Source organism: Rhinolophus sinicus, linkage group LG05, assembly GCF_036562045.2.
Source record: "Rhinolophus sinicus isolate RSC01 linkage group LG05, ASM3656204v1, whole genome shotgun sequence".
Lineage (NCBI taxonomy): Eukaryota > Metazoa > Chordata > Mammalia > Chiroptera > Rhinolophidae > Rhinolophus > Rhinolophus sinicus.
In genome coordinates, this window is record NC_133755.1 from 31218157 (window position 1) to 31239865 (window position 21709).

At 38.9% G+C, this 21709-nt stretch overlaps 1 protein-coding gene across 3 annotated transcripts in view; it reads right to left on the minus strand.

Annotated features, from left to right (window-relative positions):
- The window catches only part of SRBD1 (S1 RNA binding domain 1), a 177188-nt gene that overhangs the window by 155352 nt on the left and 127 nt on the right, over positions 1-21709 (minus strand). The window contains exons 1-4 of one of the 3 annotated variants that reach the window (XM_019748648.2): positions 21440-21707; positions 19356-19435; positions 16042-16222; positions 9340-9726 (exon numbers count right to left, since the gene is read on the minus strand). In XM_019748648.2, the coding sequence (XP_019604207.2) occupies positions 9340-9726; positions 16042-16222; positions 19356-19435 (648 nt within the window). In that variant the 5' untranslated portion in view covers positions 21440-21707. Of the gene's footprint in view, positions 1-1126; positions 3111-9339; positions 9727-16041; positions 16223-19355; positions 19436-21439; positions 21708-21709 lie in introns of those variants that run through there. The other 2 variants (XM_074331942.1, XM_019748647.2) reach the window with 2 other exon arrangements.

Genomic DNA, 21709 nt, shown 5'->3' on the forward strand with positions numbered 1-21709 from the left:
TAACTCCTTTTCATGACCTCCCCCCCCAAAAAAAATGACCTCCCTCTCCAACCTCATCTTCGCCAGTCTTAGAAGCCTGCCGCAATAGCCTTTTCTCAATTCCTAGAACAAGCCCAGTGCTTTCTTCTTTAGGACCTTCATGAGGATGCTCCCTTATTCAGAAATGCTCCTCTTGCCCGGTATCTTCCCTGACCCCAAGAAAATCAAACTCCTTAGTATTGTCTCCCTCAAACTTGGACCTTTTCCTATTTCCTATTCCAGTCAACATCACCACCTTCTACCACAGAAACTTTCAGGGATATTGTGCTTATCTCCTCCTCACATGAACAATAGCTCCTCACATGAAGCGGCTACATGGCTTGAGAGCACTTGACCTCAACTGTCAGTGTGGCCAGAAGTTAGTCCAGTCATCAAGAATCTCAAGATCTGTGCTGGAATTCTGGACAAAGGTACAATTTCTTCCTCTGGAGAAATAGGGTGTATACATGTAGAATCTCGAAGCTGAGGATGGTAGTGCTAAGACAATCATGGAGGAACCATTTTAGTATAATGACTAAACTTTCCTGTTACATAGGTCAATAAATCCTTTTCTTCTTAAGCTCGTTTGATTTGGGTTTTCTTATTGTAACCAAAAGCACTCTAATCAACGTCCTCAATATCAATGTGAGTAGGGTTTCCAAATTCCCGACATTTTGGAACCTTCGGGAATCAAGAATGGTAAGTCGTATTTCCCGAGAATTCCCGAAATCATCTTTTTAATTTAATTTCTGTTGATCATCTGTAATAATGGCTGTAAATGTCAATAAACAGAAAAACCATAGAGAAGGTGGGACAACTGGGGATCGTGGCCCCGGCGCAGTCTTTCAGAGGTTTTGAGACATTCTTGTATGTAAAAGGTTGACACAAAATTTGAGTAAATAAAATTTCCTAAATGGAGGTCGACCGGAATTTCATGACTAGTACATCCCTTGCCCTGAGCACTAAACAGGTCACTACAGTATCATTTTGGCTAGGTTTCTGTTATATTTCAGGTTTTCTCAAAATATAAACAATGTAATTAATACAAACTTTATTTAACCAAACCTTATAGTATACAGTGAGATTTTACATACATGACACAATGTAGTAACATTCTCAATCTCATTTAAATATTTTATTTATTAAACATTAATAGAAAACAAATGAAAATATTATTCATTTGAAAATTTAAAAAATACTTCAAATAGTTTTTATTTGTCATTTTTAAAATGAAACTTTAAGAAACATAGAGCATTAATTGCCCGATCAGACAATCGTGATCTTTGCTTTGTAACAAATATACTTGATGTGGAAAAATTTCTTTCATTGTCTGTAGATGTTGGTCGAATTGTTATGAGTGCGTCTAAAAGCATTTTCAAGTTGGGAGTGAGAGAATGCGTTGCTTCATATAAGCTCATTTCCTTCCTTAGAGAAGCAAATATTTTGTCTGCATGCATAGGGCTAGACTTTGATGTTGAAATTGATATTGCTTTAGTCAATTCACACTTCAGATCAGATTCTGATTTAATGTCAGAACTCTCTGTATGGACATCCTTTATTTCTTCTCTTGGAACTTCTGCTGTACATGTTCCTTTAAAAAGTCTTTCCATTAATGACTTCGCCAATCGTGCAATTTCATTCTTACTTGACAAGGCAAAAAATTCATCCTCTTCCATCTCACACAGACAACTAACATTGCTCAAGTACTTTGTGAGAGACACGAGATCTCTATTTCTACGTTTAACCAATTCAAATTTTATTTCCTTTAAAAGCATTTGGCTCATTGAAGAATTCTGTTTTTCTAAATTACTGAACAGGAACTTAAAAATCCCTTCACTTGTGAGAATATTAGCTTCTCTATTGCTTAAGGCTTCAACTGCTAATCTTACAGGTTGTAAGCAATTCAACATACCTCTCAATATTTCATAATACTCTTCTTTCCATAAGTGATCGAGTTTCAGCTCTCGTAAAACAGTCTTAATCGGATTTACAATCTTTAAAAATCTGTCTATCATTCTCTCCAGGGTGTTCCAGCGTGTTTTACAGTCCAAAATGACTTCTAATTCCCTCTTTTCACACCTGGCTATTTCTTGCTGCAAAAGAGAATTTTTTACTGGAGAATATTTAAATATTTTCACAATTCTTCGTACACTGCTAATTGCCGAAGAAAGATCATCTCGCAAATCATACTGATCAGCTCGGGCCACACCAACTAACTCAGAATCACTGTTACCATCTTGCTCGTATTCAGAATCTGTATTGAATTCACTATCACTGCTACAAGTCACTGATGCTTCACCTTTCAATTTTTTAACATAAAATACTTTTGTTACAGCTAGATGTAGTGCATAGTTGTAGCAGAACTGTTGAATAGTTGGTGATAATTTTCCAAAATTTTCCATAAAAGCTGCACCATCACTTGTAATTGCAACCGCATCACTTTCAAGTTTTAACTGAAAGTTTTCTAATCTTTCCTGAAGCAAGGATAACACTTTTTCCGCAGGACAATTCCCTTGTATTCTTATTAAACCAAGGTTCATAGAGGTCTCATTGCAGTATATGTGAACATTCATGTATCTGCGATTCTTGCAACTGGTCCACTCGTTTACTGAAATACTCAGTTTTTTATTATCACATTTGAATACAGCCAATTTCTGGATGTACAGTTGTTTCACTTTACTATAATAATTATGTATTAGTGTCATAACTGAAGATGGACTTCTTGGCAACTGTATTCCTTTGCTTGTGAAACTTTCCCTAATAAACTCACTTCTTGTGATGGTATTGACTGATATCCCATCCAAGGCTGCTAATTTGCTTACGGTTTCTTCTAAATCCAGTCCCTTGACATAATGTAAAATTGTCGTTCGTCTCTTAGAAGATGAAGGCACTGGCTCATCATTATTCAATTCAGACTTTTTTTTCCTTTTCATTCCATGGATGTATTCTAGGTGCCTATGTAGACCGCTGGTTGATGATGCTTTGCACTGCAAAGTTTTGGAGCATATCTGGCAACGAGCTGATTCTTTATCTTTATCTTTTCTAAAATATTCCCAACATTCTTTATACTCTTTACTCATTGTGACGGCAAACTATAAAAAAATATTAAAATATGTATTTATTAAAAGTAATAATTTATAAAATTAAGAAAGACCTATATTGTGCAGCGAATATTTATAGCTAAAATGTGCCACAAAACATTATGAGATTGGAAATTATTGTAATATTGGAATAAAATATTAGCAGTGCGAGTTGTTTTTAAATAGACTGACTTACCCACAGCAGCTGAGAGAGCCAAGAACACTCACATACATCACAGTCATCAGCCACAAACCAACTGATCGAATGTGATTGGTAGTATCGGCCGTCACTTTGTGGAAACGATTCATCGTGGAGTACAGAAAATAGTTTGTATTTACAGAGAAATATTTATTTTCACAACTGAGGATTTGATTACAATGTCGTATTAAGGTAAACTACCTTTGATTTCCTTAGTTAGCTCACATGCAGATGATTTTGTAGTCAAATCTGGGGTTGTAGAAATAAATATTTCTGTGTAAATACAAACTGTTTTCTGTTCTCCACGATCAAATGTGCTCGATTTAGAAGAGCTAAAATTAGTTGGTCATGTGATATCTGATTCTGGTGTTTCATGTGCATGTCTGGTGGCATGTAACATTGTAACACAATGCAACTTTAGATAGCGATAAACAGGAAAAATGTCTGCGAGATACATTGTGAGTAGTATGTTTATTTCCCATTGTGGTTATTACTGGGTTCAAGGAGCCGATTTTCCTGATTTCCTGACCAACTTTTCTCGGGATTCGGAAACGGGGAAAGTGAAAAAATTCCTGAGAACTGGCAGGAAGGAATTCACACCCGGAAACCCTAACTGTGTTCTCTATCATGCCCATCTAATCTGTCACCAAAGAAACAAACTGAACTTGGAAAATGTCTGCTGCTTCCCCTGGAACTCCCTTTCTACTAATACCATCTTTTATCGAAACTACAGAGTGGTTTTTGATTGTCTTTTTGTGGTTGTTCTCTATGCCTTTCACCTAACCTACTGACTATATTTCTAAAACACAGATATAAGTCCTTATTTCTTCTCTTTTTTTTCTTTGGAACATAAATCCCAATGACTCGTATCTGCCTACTGGTAAAAGTCCAACCACTGTAACATAGTTTTAAAGTTTCTTCCCAAGCTTGGTTCCAAACTTCACTGTCCTCAAGGAGTTAGCAATCCCGAAAGGAAGATAAAATGTTCATGCAAATAAGTACAAATAAAACAGCATGTGCCAGGGAATACGTGGCATGGTTTCAGAGAAGAGAACGATCTCCCTGGGGTAATCAAGAAAGTCTTGTTGCAAGGGTAGCATTTCAGCTGGTTCTTGAAAAATAGGCCAGGTTCCGAAAGACAGACATGAGAGGTGAAAATGACCAAAAGGATCGTCATGTGGGAACTGGGCGATTGTTAAAGCAACCCATGGGCCCGTACTACCCTAAACTAGCTCAGCCATTAGTAACTGAAATGTTATTAACTAAAAAAGACCCAAGACAGCTGAGTCCAGACCTACATCTGGATAGTACTAGGTCCGCACAGATCCAGAAACACCCTATGTGTTAAGGGCGTATATACTGGTAAGGCTGCTTATGCAAATTTGCTCCTTGAAATTAAGTGTAACTAAACTACATAGAAGCAGTCACCACTTTTGGGCCTCCAAATCATCCACTTTCTTCTGTTTTAATTTAGTTAAACATTTATTTTAACTTACAGTAGCTACTAATAACCATACCTAGCCAGTGATAATCAAAATGTAAAAAACTTATGTCCCTCTTCCCAAGGAGCTTACAAGCTAACAGAAGAAAGACAGACAAGGAGATAGTTAAAATATAGTGTGATTTGTACTCTGACTGCAAAAGGAAAAACTAGTCTATGCTGTTGGAAGTCAGAAGAGTGGTTACAGGAAAGCGGACTGAGGATTAGAAAAGGGTATGAAGCGGGGGGGGGGGGGATTCTAGAGTGCTGGTAATGTTCTGTTTCTTGATCTGGAAGCTGGTTACATGATGACATTTTTGAACATTCATAAACTGTACACTTCAAGTTTCTGTATATATACTTCAAAACAGTTTAAAAAACATAACAAGTACTACCAGATAAATTCCAGAAACAAAGAATGCCGATATAATTTCTTTTACTTAATTCCTCCTGGAACCTAACAGGTGAGATTGACCTGACGGGTGAGGCTGTGCTTATATGCAGAACTGCAATGAGAAAGCCAACTCAGAGACACTCACCTCCTTTCTATCCCACTTCTTTCCCCAATTTTGTCATCCCACAGTCTTCCTTCACCCATGTAATCCAGCATTATCTCTTGCAAGAATGGGGAAAAGAGCTAAGAAAGAGGTTTTGCTTGCTCTTCCTCCCTAATTTAGGAAACTTTACTACGATATTACATGTGGCTGCTCTACTCCCTTACTCCCACCCCCCTCAAAATAAAGAGAGTATATAACAGCAATCACCACTTTGGAGCATTAGATTTTGTTAGAAATGTCTCATAGCTAGTCACCTCTTCAAATTCTTATAAAGGTCATGGTATTCACAACATATTTGCCTAAAAATATAATGTATTTTAACAAAAACTAGTTTCTGATGGTAGCCACACATTTGCAATTTGCGGGATAGAGCAGGTTGCTTCGGCTCAGTGATCTCCTCTCCTTGATTCATAAATAAACATGAGTAGATGTTTATATGTAAAGTCTACAAACAAATCAAGTATTGCCAATGTAGTTTTCCTTCCCCAAACAAGACAGCGATGTTCCTGAAAAAGCAGTGAACTTTTCAGAGTTGAGAAACACACTCTGAAGGGCAAGTAGTTACAGAGGATCAGGTGTCATGGCAGGCAGGGTTCATGGGCATTATCACACAAAACGAAGGAAATAAAAACCAAGTTTCCCAAACCTTCAATTAGAATTAATAATTTCTATACAATTAATTTCCATTGACCATTCCTTACTAACTAGGTATTTTTCAGGATTTCCCCAAAGACCTTGCACATGCATTTGGTTTTGTGGCAGATAATACGCATATTACAGGCATTTCACTGAGTCTGGTTCTCAACCAAATGTTTAAGGCCGAACCAACTGTCTGATGTGGCATTGCTGATTTCGCTCTTCTCAGTTCCCTTTCCCCCCACAACTGCCATTGTTCTCAGCCATGTTTGGAAGCAGGAATGCAGTGCTATGATGAAATTACTTTCTCACAAAGTTTCTTCTGTTAATGAGGGAATAAAAAAGCATAGGCAAGGAAATCCACACATAACACAAGAATTGTCTGTAAAAGTTAACTCAAGGTTAGACTAGGAAAAACTTTTAAAAATTCAAATATGTAAATAACACCTACAGTTTCCTGGGCAATTTCCCTAAACCCATCTTGAAAGTACAGGCATACCTCGGAGATATTACAGGTTCCGTTCCTAAAGCAAGCACCACAATAAAACAAGTGGAAGTCTTTGAGGCATGCCTGAGCTGAGCTTACTACTTGTCATCAAAGTGCGCAGAGAAGGCGGCAGCTGTAGCAACCACTTCTCCCAACTCATAAGAGACAAATGCCAGATTCTGAGAACAGGCTTGATACAACTGTCAAAAATCACCTCCCATAAATGGGAGGAAGAGGAAAAAACTACTTGGAACTGAAAGACAAGTATACCCATATTACCCAAATAATACGGCCAAAATCCATAAACTAGTTCCAGAACCTCAAAATGAGGTAACTTGCTTCCATTTGACAACCAACAACCCAACAATGGACAATGCTGCTCCCGGTTTATAAATGAAGCTTTTACTTGCCTCTGCTGTTGTGCCACTCACCCTCTGGCAGTTGGGTACCTGTTCTGACCATATACTATTCCCTCCTCACAAGCTAAAATTAGTAACAAATGAATTGGGGAGCTGTCACCTTCCACCCTCCGTAAATAAGCAGAGAATTTGGTCTGCGGAGAAAAAATAACTCAGAGAAGCAGCAGAAATGGGTGATCATCAGACCCCTGAAAAAGTGAAAACAGAGAGTGTCTTCCTCAAGTCCCCAATATTTTCCAATTTTTGCTTTAAGGCCTTTGGGAGACTTGATCACATTTTGTCCTTAGCATTTTTTGAAAATCCCGTATATTCAGTAATAAACTCTTTTCTGCTTAAGCTCATTAGAAGTAGATTTCTATTACTTGTAACCAAGAGAAAAATGGCTAAGGCAGGGCCATTTTCATCTCTCTCTGTAACAAAGATAAGGAGATAGGGGTCTGAAGCAAAGTATCATAGAATAGGTAGCCCTTGACTTAACTATAAATAATTTACTACCACAGGTTAAGAGACTTCATTCAGGGTCTTTGAAACCTTCATCCCTCTCTCCTGCTCACTGTCAACTACTAGAGTTAGACCTACGTCAATATAGACCCTATGTCAATACAGACATAAGCTTAAAAGTGTTAGTAAATAAAGGGGAAGTGGGACATGTCCACTGGCCCTTGTAAGTCTGGACTAAAACCAGAATTCTGCATTTTAAGAAAGCCTTCAGGGTGAATCTGATGAAGGTAGTCCATGAATCACCCTTTTAAAAAATTTCCTTATAGGCCTAAATGAATAAAGAAAAAGAAGACATACAGTGTTTCCTCCAAAAATAAGACCGAGCCAGACCATCAGCTCTAATGTGTCTTCTGGAGCAAAAATTAATATAAGACCTGGTATTATATTATATTGTTATATCCAGTATTATATTATAGTATATATTTTATAGAAGACTGGATCTTATAATAAGAGTGGTTCTTATATTAATTTTTGCTCCGAAAGACGCATTAGGAATGATTATCTGGCTAGGTCTTATTTTTGGGGAAACATGGTGGAAAGTAGCCTAATTATCCTCTGTTTCTCCGAGAAACTTTGGACTGTTTAGCTCAGGAACAAGAGTGAGAAGAAGATATGAGGCAATAGTCTATTTCTTAGGGGGCTAGAGAGCAGAAAAGTCATAATTAAAAATTACTGGCGGGTTGGCCCAGTGGCTCAGGTGGTTGGAGCGCCGTGCTACTAATGCCGAGGTCACCAGTTCGATTTCCACATGGGCCAGTGAGCTGCACCCTCTACAGCTAAGATTGTGAACAACAGCTCTCCCTGGAACTGGGCTGCGTGACCAGCTGGAGGTTGGCGAGAGCTGCCGTGTGCTGCCCTGCCGTGGGCTACCCTGTGCTGCCCTGAGCGGCTGGTGGCCAGCATGTGCGACTGGCAGTCGGCGAGAGGGGCTGTGAGCAGCCGACCAACGACAGGCGACCGACTGCCTCAGCCGGGGGGAGCGCAAGGCTCATAATACCAGCATCGGCCAGGGAGCTGTGTCCTGCACAACTAGACAGAGAAGCAACAGCTTGAACCAGTGTGGGGGGAGGGAGGTGAAAGAAGGGGGGGGGAACAAAAATTACTGCCAATGTTCTACTAATAAGTAATAGAAAGAAAACGTAGCATAGGTTAAAAAGAAAACGGTTCCTCTAAAGAAAAAGGTAGCACACAGACAGTGTCAGACTGAGAAATAGTGTTAGGATCCAGCAGAGGCCCTGGGCTCTACAGCAGCAATTCACAGCAGGGGAGAGGCCACATCAGAATCCCACTGGACGGATACCAGGGAAGGAGTCTCCCCCATGTCCCTTGCGGGGCACTGCTATAGTAAAGTCTGAAATGTTCTCAGTGTTGGGGCAGACAAAAGGTTGAGAATCACTACTTAAGAGTCACTCTTCAGGTCTTCTCTACCAGCCCCAAAGCCGGCAAAAGAAACTAGGAGAAATTGATTTCCCTGTAGTAAGAGATATAATTATGGCACCTCAAGGTGGAATTCGGACAGAATTTCCCTTAAGAAACTGCTAGGTTTTGTTCATAGTATATTATTGCATCATTATACTACATGTTAAATAGATATACTAATGGCCAAAGATCTAATCACTTGTACTGCTTTTATGGAGAAATAACAGTCCAAGTTCAAAGCAACAACTTAACAATGTGTCTTTGAGGGCCTGACCTATTGATGCAATCTTTCTATACAAGCATATGTGCACTAACTCTATGGGAGAGACATACTTTGCCTGAGGTCACAGCTCTTAGCTGAAGAAATGATGACAATAACCTATGATACAGAACAGCATACCTAGGAAAGGAACCAGTGGCCTCCAGAAATCACTGACAAAACTGAAAAGAGAATAGAAAACTCTCAACCCTTCCCTTAGCCAGTGACACTCTTAACCTTGTCAAAAAGAAAGGAATCAACTGAACTAAAGTGACTATACATACCTGTACTATATCCCAGTTCATTTCAACATCCTCTACAATATTCTTGGAATTTGGCAGCAACCTGACAGGCTGCCCCTGGGGACATGTTTCAGTCTTTATTTTCTTTAAAGGGAATTGACCATAGGTATAGTCATCTTCATCCCCTTCCTTTTTGCACGCCACTTCCCACATGGTGCTTGTGGATGGTATCTCTGTACTGTCATTCTCACTCTTGAAGTTGCTGGCTTTGTTGGTTTCTTCATCTACTTTGAGCTTTTTGGTCCTCTGAGCTGAAGGTGACTGAGTTGGATTTTTCTGTTTTCTCTTTGCTGTTTTCAGAGTCTGCACAGTATCTAATTTATTTTTTCTGTCTTCCAAAACAACATCATCAATAGCCACAGAATCATCCTATCAAACCACAAAGAGAACACATGAGAATTAGAAGATAAAAATCAATTACCCTGGAATATTACTCAGCAATAAAAAGGAACAAATTATTCACACAATAACTTGGAAGAATCTCAAGAAGATTATGTTGGGTGTGGAAAAAAAGCCAATCTCAAAAAGTTACACACTATCCAATTATATTTATGTAACATTCTTGAACAAAGTAGTGGTTGCCAGCAGTCAGACTGGGAGTGGGGAAGGGCGCAGGGGGTGGAAGTAGGAAGGATGTGGGTGTGGCTGTAAAAGGGCAACACTAGGTCTTTGTGGTGGATACACACACCTACACATGATAAAACTGCATTGAATATACACATACACACACGTAAATGAATACAAATAAAGGTAGAGGGATCTAAGTAAGATCACTGGATTTTATCAAGGTCAATCTCCTCGTGGTGCTTTACTATAGTTTCAAAAAATGTTACCACTGGGGGAAACTGGATAAAGGGCACATGATATCGCTCTGTATGTTCTTCTACAACTGCATGTGAATCTGTAATTATCTAGAAATAAAAACTTTAATTTTTTTAAATGACCAAAGGATAGGTCAACACATGCCAGAAAAACCAAGATTCAAAACTTGCAATCAAAAATTAATCATTTAGGGCAAAAAGACTAACACACACTGATAAAACTAAATGGGCTCCATGTGCCACCAATTTATACAGAAGAGAGTATGACAGAATGGTAGTGTCATGAATTTCTCTTTAGGAGGAGTTCGCAAAGCAGGCCACCTGTCCAGAGGCTACTCACTGTACCACCCCACCCCACCCCACACCCACTTCCAAGTGATAGCTCAGGTGTGAAGGAATGAGAGACCTGGCACTCATATTGGCACTGGACTGGTGCCAATATAAGACACACACCCTGTCCACATGGAGTTTATAATTTCATAAGCTAGCCTGTTTTCATTTACCTAAGTGATGCAGATAGCACAAACTTGAACAAAAGAACAATTCCCAAACTAAATTTTAGTCAAAATTCATTTTCCTCTCCTATCAAATAATTTTTCCAGAATTACTGACTACTGAAATTTCTGGAAACTACTACAATAAAGAGCACACGCCATCCTGATACCCACCCACCACCACCTGAACCTGGAAATGACGTACATTAAACAACTCTCTGAGTATTACACTTTTAGCTGAAATATAATAGATAAGAACTGAAATATAAAAATAGAATAACTCCCAGGTCCATTATGAATTGATAATAACCTGATCAAGTGAACTGACATAGCTAAAGAAAGAATGTGTCAATCATACAAAGGCTTGTCATCCATAGAGGAGCAGGGAAAGGAAAACAGTAAAAAGCAAATATGATCAGCATTCTTCTAAGTAATGTACAAGAAAGAGGAAAGCTGAACAGATTCTGGGTATTCTGGCCCCAATGGTAAGACGGCTCTCCTGGGAGATGGCTGTATTGGGCTACCTTAGATTCATGCAACTGAAACATTCATTTGTCACTATGACAAGCAGAGTGCCTAGACGCAGTAGGCATTCAATAAACACAAATGAATGGATTTATCTAAGTCTCCTATTCTGAGTCCATGTTTATCAAGTAAATTTCTGGTTACTATTTAATTCCCTACTTAGTTCAGCCTCCAAAGAGATGCTGTTGGTCATAAGAATTTCAAGTCCGTGTGATAATTAGATTAAACTATTATTAAACCAGCACTGGTTTTATACATCACTCTTATGTCCATGGCTGATGTAAAAACACCCATGAGAGATATATCAGTTCCTGAAATGCTGACAAAATCATGTTCCTGACTTAGAAACCCAACTCCATACTCACTATCTACGGACCATGTACAGGTCACTTAATGTCTCCTACCTTGGCTTTCTCATCTATAAACTCACGTTAAGAAGAGCACACTTGCCTCAACGGGTTGTTGTGAAGATTAAGGGCACACAGGTGCAAAGCTGGGCACGTTGCCTGGCTAATGGTAAACAAACACGTGTTAATACCACTATCATTACCGCCACTACCACACCTAGACCACCTCCCAAGACAGGGAAAGGAAGTGGATGAAAAAAATTAAGATAAAGTAAAATGACTAAAGGGGGGAACTTTAAAGTAAGAGGAATAAAAGAAAAGCCAATAATCATAAATTAGACTCTTAAAGATATCTTCTCTGGATTATTCAGGGAAGATTTTCCTACTGTTTCTCAGTGTTGCTCACAGACCGGTGGGGGACCCTGAGACCCTTTCAGGGGTCTGGAAGATGAAAGCTATATTCATAATAATGCCAAGACATTATTTAGCTTTTTCACAAATGTTGACATTTGCACTGATGGTGCAAGAGCAATGGTAGCAAAAACCATGGCAGTGGCACCAAGCTGTATTAGCAATCACTGTTCCCTTCACCACACACTTGCAATAAGACAATGTCAGTTTCACTTCAGAACGAAGCAATAAAACTTATTAATTTAAAAAATTTTGACCCTTGAAAACACACCTTTTTAATACTCTGTGCTAAAATGATTAATACACGTGAAGTACTTCTGCTGTATACCAGTGCTTACTAATGTGCAGTGCCTTGAGGAAAAGTACTCGTGCAACCGTTTTGAGCTGTGAGCTGACCTACCTTCTTTTTCTACAAAACACCATTTTCACTTGCAAGAACGACAAACTATGGTTATTCAGACTTGGGTAGCTGGCAGACATTTTTTTCATAAATGAACTAAGTGAGACTGTCACTTCATGGAAATACCTGACATTTGGACCAATAATAAAATTCAGGCTCTAAAGTGAAAATTAGAAAATTTATATGTTTCTGTGAGCTTGAGGCTTCCCAACATTGTGATGAGATCAGTTGTAACGTTAACAAACGTGACTTTTTTAACATTATATGATGAAAGGTACTAATGTTTAGAAGATATGCATAAATCAGTGAACCAGTATTTCCCAAATGATCAATAAGTAACGTTACAAAATCACGCATGGGTAAAAGATCCATTCAAATTATAATACAGAACAATGGATTTTAATGTAACAAAGTATAAAAAGTTCATTAATGTGGTTCCAGATTCCACAATGGAAATAACCTTTAAGAAACTACCACTTACTGAGCATAGTATAGTATCAAATAAGAATATCCACAATTATTTAAAAAGGCTATTTTCAAACAGCGATACTCCATTTTTCAAATACCAGGGAAATGTCTGTGTGGAGGCAGGGTTTTCTTTGTATAGTTCAGTTATCTTGTCAGACATTAAAGACATTTGCAAAAATGTAAAACAATGTCATTCTTCTCACTAATTTTTTGTTGAAAAATATATACTTATTTTTCATTAAAGTGTTATTTGCATTAACATGCAAAAAGTTTATCTGTTAATTATTCAATAGTTTAAAGATTTCTCATTAATTTCTAATGTAATAAATACTGATAGATATAACCCACAAATGTAAAAGTTCCTTGGGGTCCTCAATAAATTTTAAGAGTATAAAGGGGTCCAAAGACCAAAAATTTTAAGAAACACAGATCTAAAGTATTAAAAACATATGGAAATATTTCTCCAGTTTTTGAAGCTTCTAAGATTCGATAACCTCCTTCAGTGTTTAGTAAGCTTAATAAGCCTCTATGACAATATTTTCCCTCCAGTTTAACCTGAATCTTTGACAAACTAATCAAAGTTCATTTTCTTTCACCGTCATGGGTTTTTAAAATCACTTTTAACAGTCCAAATGGTTATATAGCCTACAACTAACACCAAGAATCCAAGAATTTGGCCATTTTTCTTTCTGCTCTCTCTGTAAGTAGGAAACTACTTACTAAATCAAAAAATGGCTCATTGTATCTTTACCAGTTGAATCAGTGAGCAGGCCTCGGCCTTACCCTTACCTTGTGCTGTGTTGCGTGAGCTGGACAGGTAATTGGAGATGGGTATGGAATCAAGGGGAGATGCTTAAAAATTAGATATGAAAGAACATTTTTATACTCTGTAGTGATTAAGCCAATGGAAGAAAAGCTGACAAGAGACAAGGAAAGGGGTAACTGAGGGAGTAGAGACCTTGAGAAAGCAAGAGAGGATGGGATCTCAAGCCCAAGAGGTGGGAGTAATCCTTGATAGGAGGAATGATATTTCCTCCATTATAATATAGGACAAAAGATGGATGCAAAATAGCTAGCTTGGTCGTGAGAAGATGAGAAACTTCATATATTCTCAAATACACAAAAAGCAATGTCACCAGCTGACAGTGAGAGAACAGAAAGGAATTTAGGAAGAAAAGAGAAAAAAGTGGAAAAACAAAAGTGCTAGAAAAAAATAATGAAGTCTACCAGGGATTTTTGATACAATTTTGAGGTCTGAGATTATGAATCTAAATGAAAACAAATTAGGTCATTGGTAAGACTTCCCAGCCATAGCCAGCTGCTCAGTGCAGGCAGACTATGCCTCAACCCAGAATCAGGGTTTGATCAGCCATATATCACTGAAGGAAAGAAAGGCAACTATGGTGAACCTACTTAAAGAAAAGTGATTTAAATGATGGAATCAAGGCTAGATAAGGTAGGAAAAGAAAAGGGCTGACTGACAGTGGTAGAGTGCCGGAATCAAAGGCTTAGGTAGTGGTTTTCAACCCTGGCTGTAAAAGTCACCTGAGGAGCTTTCAAGGAAATAAAACCACTGACATCTAGGCTAACCCCAGAATTCTTTCTAGATTTAACTGGTCTGGAAAAAGGGCCTAGGAACTGGCATTTTTTAAGTTCCTCAGGTGATTCAGTGCACCTGCAGGTGAGAACTGATGAGAAGTTACGAAAAGGTTGCAAAATTGTGGCAGTGAGGGCACTTGAACAAGTGAGCGGGAAGAATAGAAGATGGAAAAGAAATGTCAGCAGTAGTACCGGTTTTAGTGATGACGAGATTCAGGTTGAGACCATGAGATGAGTGGTGAAGGCAGAGACGAAGAGGTCACTGGAGAACCAAGAACACAGGGTAATAGATGGCTCACCCAAGTGGTGGAGAAAACACTAAGAATGATGACAAAACATGGCAGAGAGAAAGACATGAAACAGGAGCTAAAGTCTTCAATGACTGAAAAGTGGCTAGTGGGTCCGTAAATGCCAGCAACATGCAGGGAAACAGACAGAATAATAATGAATTTTGTCTGTGGTGTTTGCTAAAAACAGATTTCAAAATTATTAGAAGGCTACTAATTCTAGCTCTACTCAAAACAGGGTTTTCAAGTACTTTATTCAGTGATTACAACAAAGTAAAATGTCAAACCTAATGAAATACTATAATATGATCCATGTACTTTCACTGAGCTAAACAATGTTATGAATTCTGGCAGTTTTGAAAGAAATTCTACCCCCACCCCCACCATCCCAAGAATGTCTCTTAGGCGAGACTTTCTATTTGAATTCTTTTCCCTTTAAAAAATATACAGATACCAAACAAACATCACTGACAGGATCAAGAAACCACCATGACAAATGTTGTTTAGCTGTATTCCCTTGAACTAGACTTAAAAAATTAGAGGATAGACATATGTACATTGTACTCATTTTACTGAAGAGAGGGTTCATAACTTCTATCAAACTCTTAAAGGGTTTTTGAACTCTCAGAGAACCACAGAACTCTACCCGAAGACTCACTAGTGCCACTAGATAAGAGCTATTTTCTGATTTAGGAAATCAATCTTACTATTAAGACAGCTACGCCGTGCTTAATGAAAAACCTCTAAATTCTGCCAGCAAGATGATGGAAGTCAGTACTTTCTCAGCTAGAGGTAAAGCCCAGCCACCCACTAAAAATGTGTTCAGTGAAAAGCTGGCATGCAAAGATGAGGGAACACAGGAATTGGATAATAGGAGAAAAGACTGGCACAGCAAGGTATAACAATGTCACCTGCTATATACACAATAAATGTGTTCCTGGACTTAAGTCAGGTATCCACTATGTATTAAAATAGTATTATTTTAAACATACTAGGGAAGCTGTTCTTTTAAAGGAATACCACAGTGAATGATTTTGGAAATGCGTAATTCTATTTGTAATGCAAAATACCCTATAATATATTGTTTTTTTAACCCACGTTGGTGTAGCTACAGTGTGCTTATGACAAGATACACATATACGCTAGCTGACATATATTCCTTCCCCTCCAACGCAGTGGATCGGATGGTAAATACTATTAAAACCCATGGCAGAGGACACCAATGCTCTGCAGTCATTGCCATTCACCTGTGTTGTGCTACTATGAATAAGGAGAAAGTAACCTCCCCAATCAGAAAGGCACAGTGTCCCTGAATCTGACTAAAACACCTACCAGCTCTTCCTTAACAGTCACGCCTTCCAAGCCATCACTCATCTGCGGGTTGTTCTTCTTCACCCGCGGTGCCTTCCTCGGTTTGGATTCCTTGGGGACAGGCCGCTTAAGACTTCTAGGGACTTTCTTCTGGGGTTCCCAGGCACTATCTTCCTTGTCGTCTTCTTCAGAGGCCGATGATCTAGGAGTAAAATTAACAGAAAAATTTCCAGGAAAAATGAACCCAAATGTTAAAGGCAAAAAAGAGACATATGCTTCTTGAAAAAAGGATAAAGTAGGAGGTGCTTAATGTAAAATGAAGTAATGTGAGCACAGGCTATGAACGGATACTGCTAAAAATGGAAACAGAAGAGTTAATCAGGGACCAAGGTAAAAATAACCCGATATGTTGTAAATCACAAATCTCTCCATTTTCTTACCTAACACACACACACACACACACACACACACACACACACACACACACTCATACACCCAAGACATAGCAAATCATTTAAGCAATTGTTTGGGCCTTGTCAACCATAGTCATTTTAAGGTTTTCTATTTTAACAGTGAAAAGCACTCCGATAACTTCTTAAGTGCTAATCCAACTCATTTAAATTGTAATAAGTTATTCAAACCAATGTAAGGAGTGGGGAATAAATCTAGGAAACACCCTTGATTACATAAAAAGCCAGCACCAAGACCCTTCCAACTGTTTTAATTACCTTTTCCCCCCCTTTCACAGAACGGATTTGTTTCCTGATTTGACTGGACCAGGTACAGCTACAGTACTTTTCTAACAACCCAAGAATCAAGCTCACAGCAACAGCAGAAAAAAAGCAGCCATGTGAACTCTGGTAAAGAAACATCATGCTCCTGTCAAACCAGTTAATTTTATTTCTACCCCTCATGTAAAAGGTCAATTGGTGGAAAGAACTACTTCCTTCACTGAGAGTAGTGAATAGAAATGCCTGGCTTTCTGCGTGGTTTAAATTCTGCCTAGAGGCAAAAAGCAGATTGGATGACTGTCTAGCTAAATTATGCTCTAGGAGAGCACACTGTGTTTCCCTGAAAATAAGACCTACCTGGGCAACCGGCTCTAATGTGTCTTTTGGAGCAAACGTTAATATAAGACCCAGTCTTATTTTACTGTAATATAAGACGGGGTCTTATACAAGACCAGGTATAATAACATAACACAACACAACACAACACAACACAACACAACACCAGGTATAATATAATATAGTACCAGGTCTTATACTAATTTTTGCTCCAAAAAACACATTAGACTGTCCGGCTGGGTCTTCTTTTCGGGGAAACACGGTAGTTACGATAGGTCAAGCCACTGATAGTCTCTCAGAGAGGTGGATGCTAACTAAAGCCTAAGAGTAGGCCCAAAAAAAAACCCCAAACCCCAACAATCATTAAACTAACATAACACAATAGCTGTGGAATTGCAAGGAATGAGAATTAGAAAACCAGCGTCCCACTCCTCATGCTATCACCAAACTTAGCAGAATGACTTCCTTCCACCTCAGTCTCATCTGTCCAGTGGGAATACTAACCCTATTTCACAGAGGAGTATTACAAAGATTACATCCTAGGCACAAAAGTGCTTTCAGTCATAATGAAGAAATCCTTAGTACAGGGATTATTTTATCATACATGAGGCAGTTCTAAGACCGCTGGTCAACTCCCCTTCCTAATCATACTAACGTCTCAGCAGCATCTGGTCCTCACTCCTTAGAACATGTCTTTCACACCTTCCTGGAACACCACTTCTCTGGTTTTCCTCCCGCTTTCCTGGCAGATTCTCTTTAGACCCTTTGCCTTCTCATCCTCCCCCCCCAAACTTTCAGTGTAGGGATCTAAGACTTAGTCTTCAGGTCTCTGCTCTCTACACTCTTTTGCTAGATGACCTTATCCTACAGCTAAACAGAGAAGAATCTCAATCTCGTATCTCCAACTCGACCTGAGCTCAAGATTTGTATGTCCACTTTCACTGGAGTCTAGCAATCATCTTAAACTTACCAAGTCCAAAACAAAACTCCTGATTTCACCATCCTCACACCTGATCCTCTTCCAGTCTTCCCTAAATTCCTGTCTTTCCTTCACACACAAATCTAATGCATCAGCATAGCCTGTCTATCTTCCAAATATATGCCAAATTAGGCCACTTCTCACCACTTTCACTTCTAGGACCGTAGGCTTCTATAATAATCTCCTTAACTGATCCCCCATTTCCATTCTTGCTCTCGTATAGTGTGTTCCCCATCAAGAAAACAGAATGATCTTTTACAAAAGTAAACCAGATCATGTCACATCCCTGCCCAAAACTTCCCGTGGCTTCCCAACCCACTTAAAATAAATCTGATCATCCTGTCGTAGTCTTAGATCCCACCCATTCCAATCTCTTTCAGCCCTTCTCTGCCTTGATGACTCTGGTCTGGCCACACTGGTCTTGCTGTTCCCTGAAAACTCCAGGCTCATTCCTGCCTCAGGGTCTTTGCACATGCTGTTCCCTCAATTTGGGACACCCATTCCTCAGATCTTTGCAAGCTGCACTCCCAAATCTCATTTACATCTCTTGCCACATCCTCCAAAAGAACTTTCCTGACGACTGCATCCAAAATGTCCCCACACTACACTCACTCACTATGCTCTCTGTCCTTTGCCCTGCTTTATGTTTCTTCATAGTATTACTACTGCCTAACATTAACCAGTCATTTATTTAACAAATATCATTTATTTAACAAATTGTCCTCGGTTGAGAACTTTTGCTTTAGAGCACCATAGTAGGTACTTAGAGTGCCCTAAAGCAAAAGTTCTCAACTGAGGACGATTTTGCCCCCAAAGGGAATATCTGGCAATGTCTGGAGAAATTTTTGTAAAAACTAGGGTAGGGGGATACTACTGACATCTAGTGGGTAGAGACCACAGATGTTGCTAAACATCCTACAATGCAAAGGACAGTCGCCCCACAGCAAAGAATCACGTGGTCAATAGCGTCAAGGTTGAGAAATCTTGCTCTAAAGCAGTATAAAAAATTCCCTGCTGTCATGGAGCTTACATTCTAGTGTAAATATTATGTTATATTTTTAGGTGGTTACTTTCTCTTCTCTCCTTTTTCAAGTTTATCACCAATACCTAAATAGAACCTGGGACATAGCATGAATTCAATAAAAATGTCTTCATAAAGGATTGAAAAAGACAGCCTTCTTCAACCCAAATGACTTTAGAAGTTAGTGAAAGAATGCTTTTAATTCCTTAAAACAGACATCATTCTCCCACCCCCACTAAAATTTTTTTAAAAACCCCAATATGCTTACAACTCAGAGAAGAAAGAAAATTCATCTTTGGAGACTGCTGTCTGGACCTTTGCTTTTGCTCTTCTTGGCAACGATGCCATCTGGAAGAAACAGAAGATGAAATCAGCATGATTTGAATCACCTGAATGACTGATCACTTATTTTGTCTACAAAATGATGTGCCATGCAAAACTAACACTCCAACAGCTCTGCTGCTAGAAAATGCCATAGGGGGAATACAATGAGGATCATTCATAAGCCAAAACACTGGTTTCCCCTCCTATGAAGCTGCCAATCATAAGAGCAGTTAACACCCTTCCAATGGTTTCAAACGCCTGATGAGTGTGTACCATGTTTGAAAAAATTTAAGCTCCTACATTTTGGGTGACAATTCAGTTTTTAAATTATATGCTTGAGTATACAGCAAGTGTTTTTGATGGTTTATCACACAACAAATTATAAAGTCCTTTATTAAACTATATCTATAAACTATATTAAACTATACTAGTATAAGAAATATTTTCCCTCTTCTATATCCTCTTACATTATAAAGAAGTCTATCTACAAAGTTGATAATCAAGTAAATGATGTTGACTGACTGCATAAGCAACCGTTATTCCTAAAACAAGAATCCATTCCGTTATAATAAAATATCACAATATTTAAATAAAACAATTAATCATGAGTGCCACTAAATTATACTTACCAAATTCAAAGTCCCAGCTCGAAAAAAACAAAGACAAATAACCAGAGACACCATATAACATAGGAAGCAAACTAATTTACTTTAGCTGATAAATTATCTAAACAGTGTATGTCAGATCCCAAAAACTAGACTCTGACATACTTAGACCTCTTGAAACAAGTTTCTAAACCAGTCATGTTATAATGCTTCTGGTTCTAACTTCAACTTGGAGGAGAAAGAAATGCCTCAGACAAATACTAAAGGGCTGTCACAACAGGGAGCATGTTCTCCTGGTTGCTACAGCTCAGCTCAGTCCAGACGGTGCAGAGCTGGCTGTTGGGCAGAAGACCGCCCAGTAGAAACCAGGAGAGCAAGAAGAAAAGTCTGCAGGAAGCAGACAGGATAATCTTCCGTTTTTCCCTTCACCCACTTTTTGGAACTTTATGTTTATGCAGGTCATTCTTCCTCAAATGAGTGCTTTTAGATACTGATCAGAAAGGATGGGGTTAATTGGGATTTCTGTGCTATATGTATTTTACTACAAAAAAACAAAAACAGAGGAAGTTAGTATATGATGGGGTGGCATTTCAAACCAGGGCAAACATGAATTATTTAATAAATGGTATTAAGACAACCAGCTATCCCTCTGGAGTAAAACAAATGTTTCTTACTGCCACACCATGAACAAAAGTACATTCCACATTGACTAATTATTTTAAGTGTACAAAATAAAACTACAAAAAAATAGAGAAGGGTATTTTCATAATTTTGAGTAGAGGTGGGGGAATAAAGGTTTTCCTAGGCATGACTCAAAATTCCAAAAGCCAAAAAGATTAATAGATTTCACTACATAAAAATTAAAACACCAAGTGAGCAGCGGGAGCATTTAAAAACCAAACCAATTTACTCTGCAACATCCTCAAAAAACCCCCAAAAAATAATCACAGGAAACAATACCTGGTATCTTGGAACTATTAAGAGTGAAGGGAGTAAGGGCTGGGTGTAAGACATCTGCGGCAAAGGAGTATCTTCAGATGCCCTACTCCACCTCATGCTAGAAAGAGCCTCAGAAATCATTAATGCTGTTTTCTTAATGAGAAAATAGCAGTTGAGGTTAAATGATCTACTCAAAGGGGAGAGCTATGTGGCAGAGTAAGACCTAGACTCCAGCGCCCCAAACACCAAGACTAGGCATGTTTCCCATTCCATATACATTAGATTAATGACAGGCTGCCGTGTGGGAGGTTCGAGGAAAGTTGCCTAGAGTTCCCAGTAATCCTTTTCCGTAATAGTTATTTAGTGCCTCCTATATGCCAGGCACAATGCTGAAAATGCAGCTGATTCAGCCATGATCTGATAGTGAAAAGTGCTTCCTTCCCCATCTCCGAAAACTTGAGGTATAAAAGCAATCTAGGCTTACCCGGGCTTTCCTTTGTCTGCCCTATACCCTAAGAACTGCAATTTGACTAAGACGCGCCAGCTGACACGCGGCAGCTAGGAGGGGTTTTCCGGGTGTAGGTTGCACCATACAGACCGCAGACAGTAGAATGTAATGGAACTTCTCACTTTAAAAAGGGATGTTACTTCCCAACTGAGCACTCAGAACTGTTTCGATGGCCCCAAACATGCCGGAGCCCGGACGCCAGGCTCACCGGAGCCCGCAAGAACACCGCCAAAGCGGACACTTAGC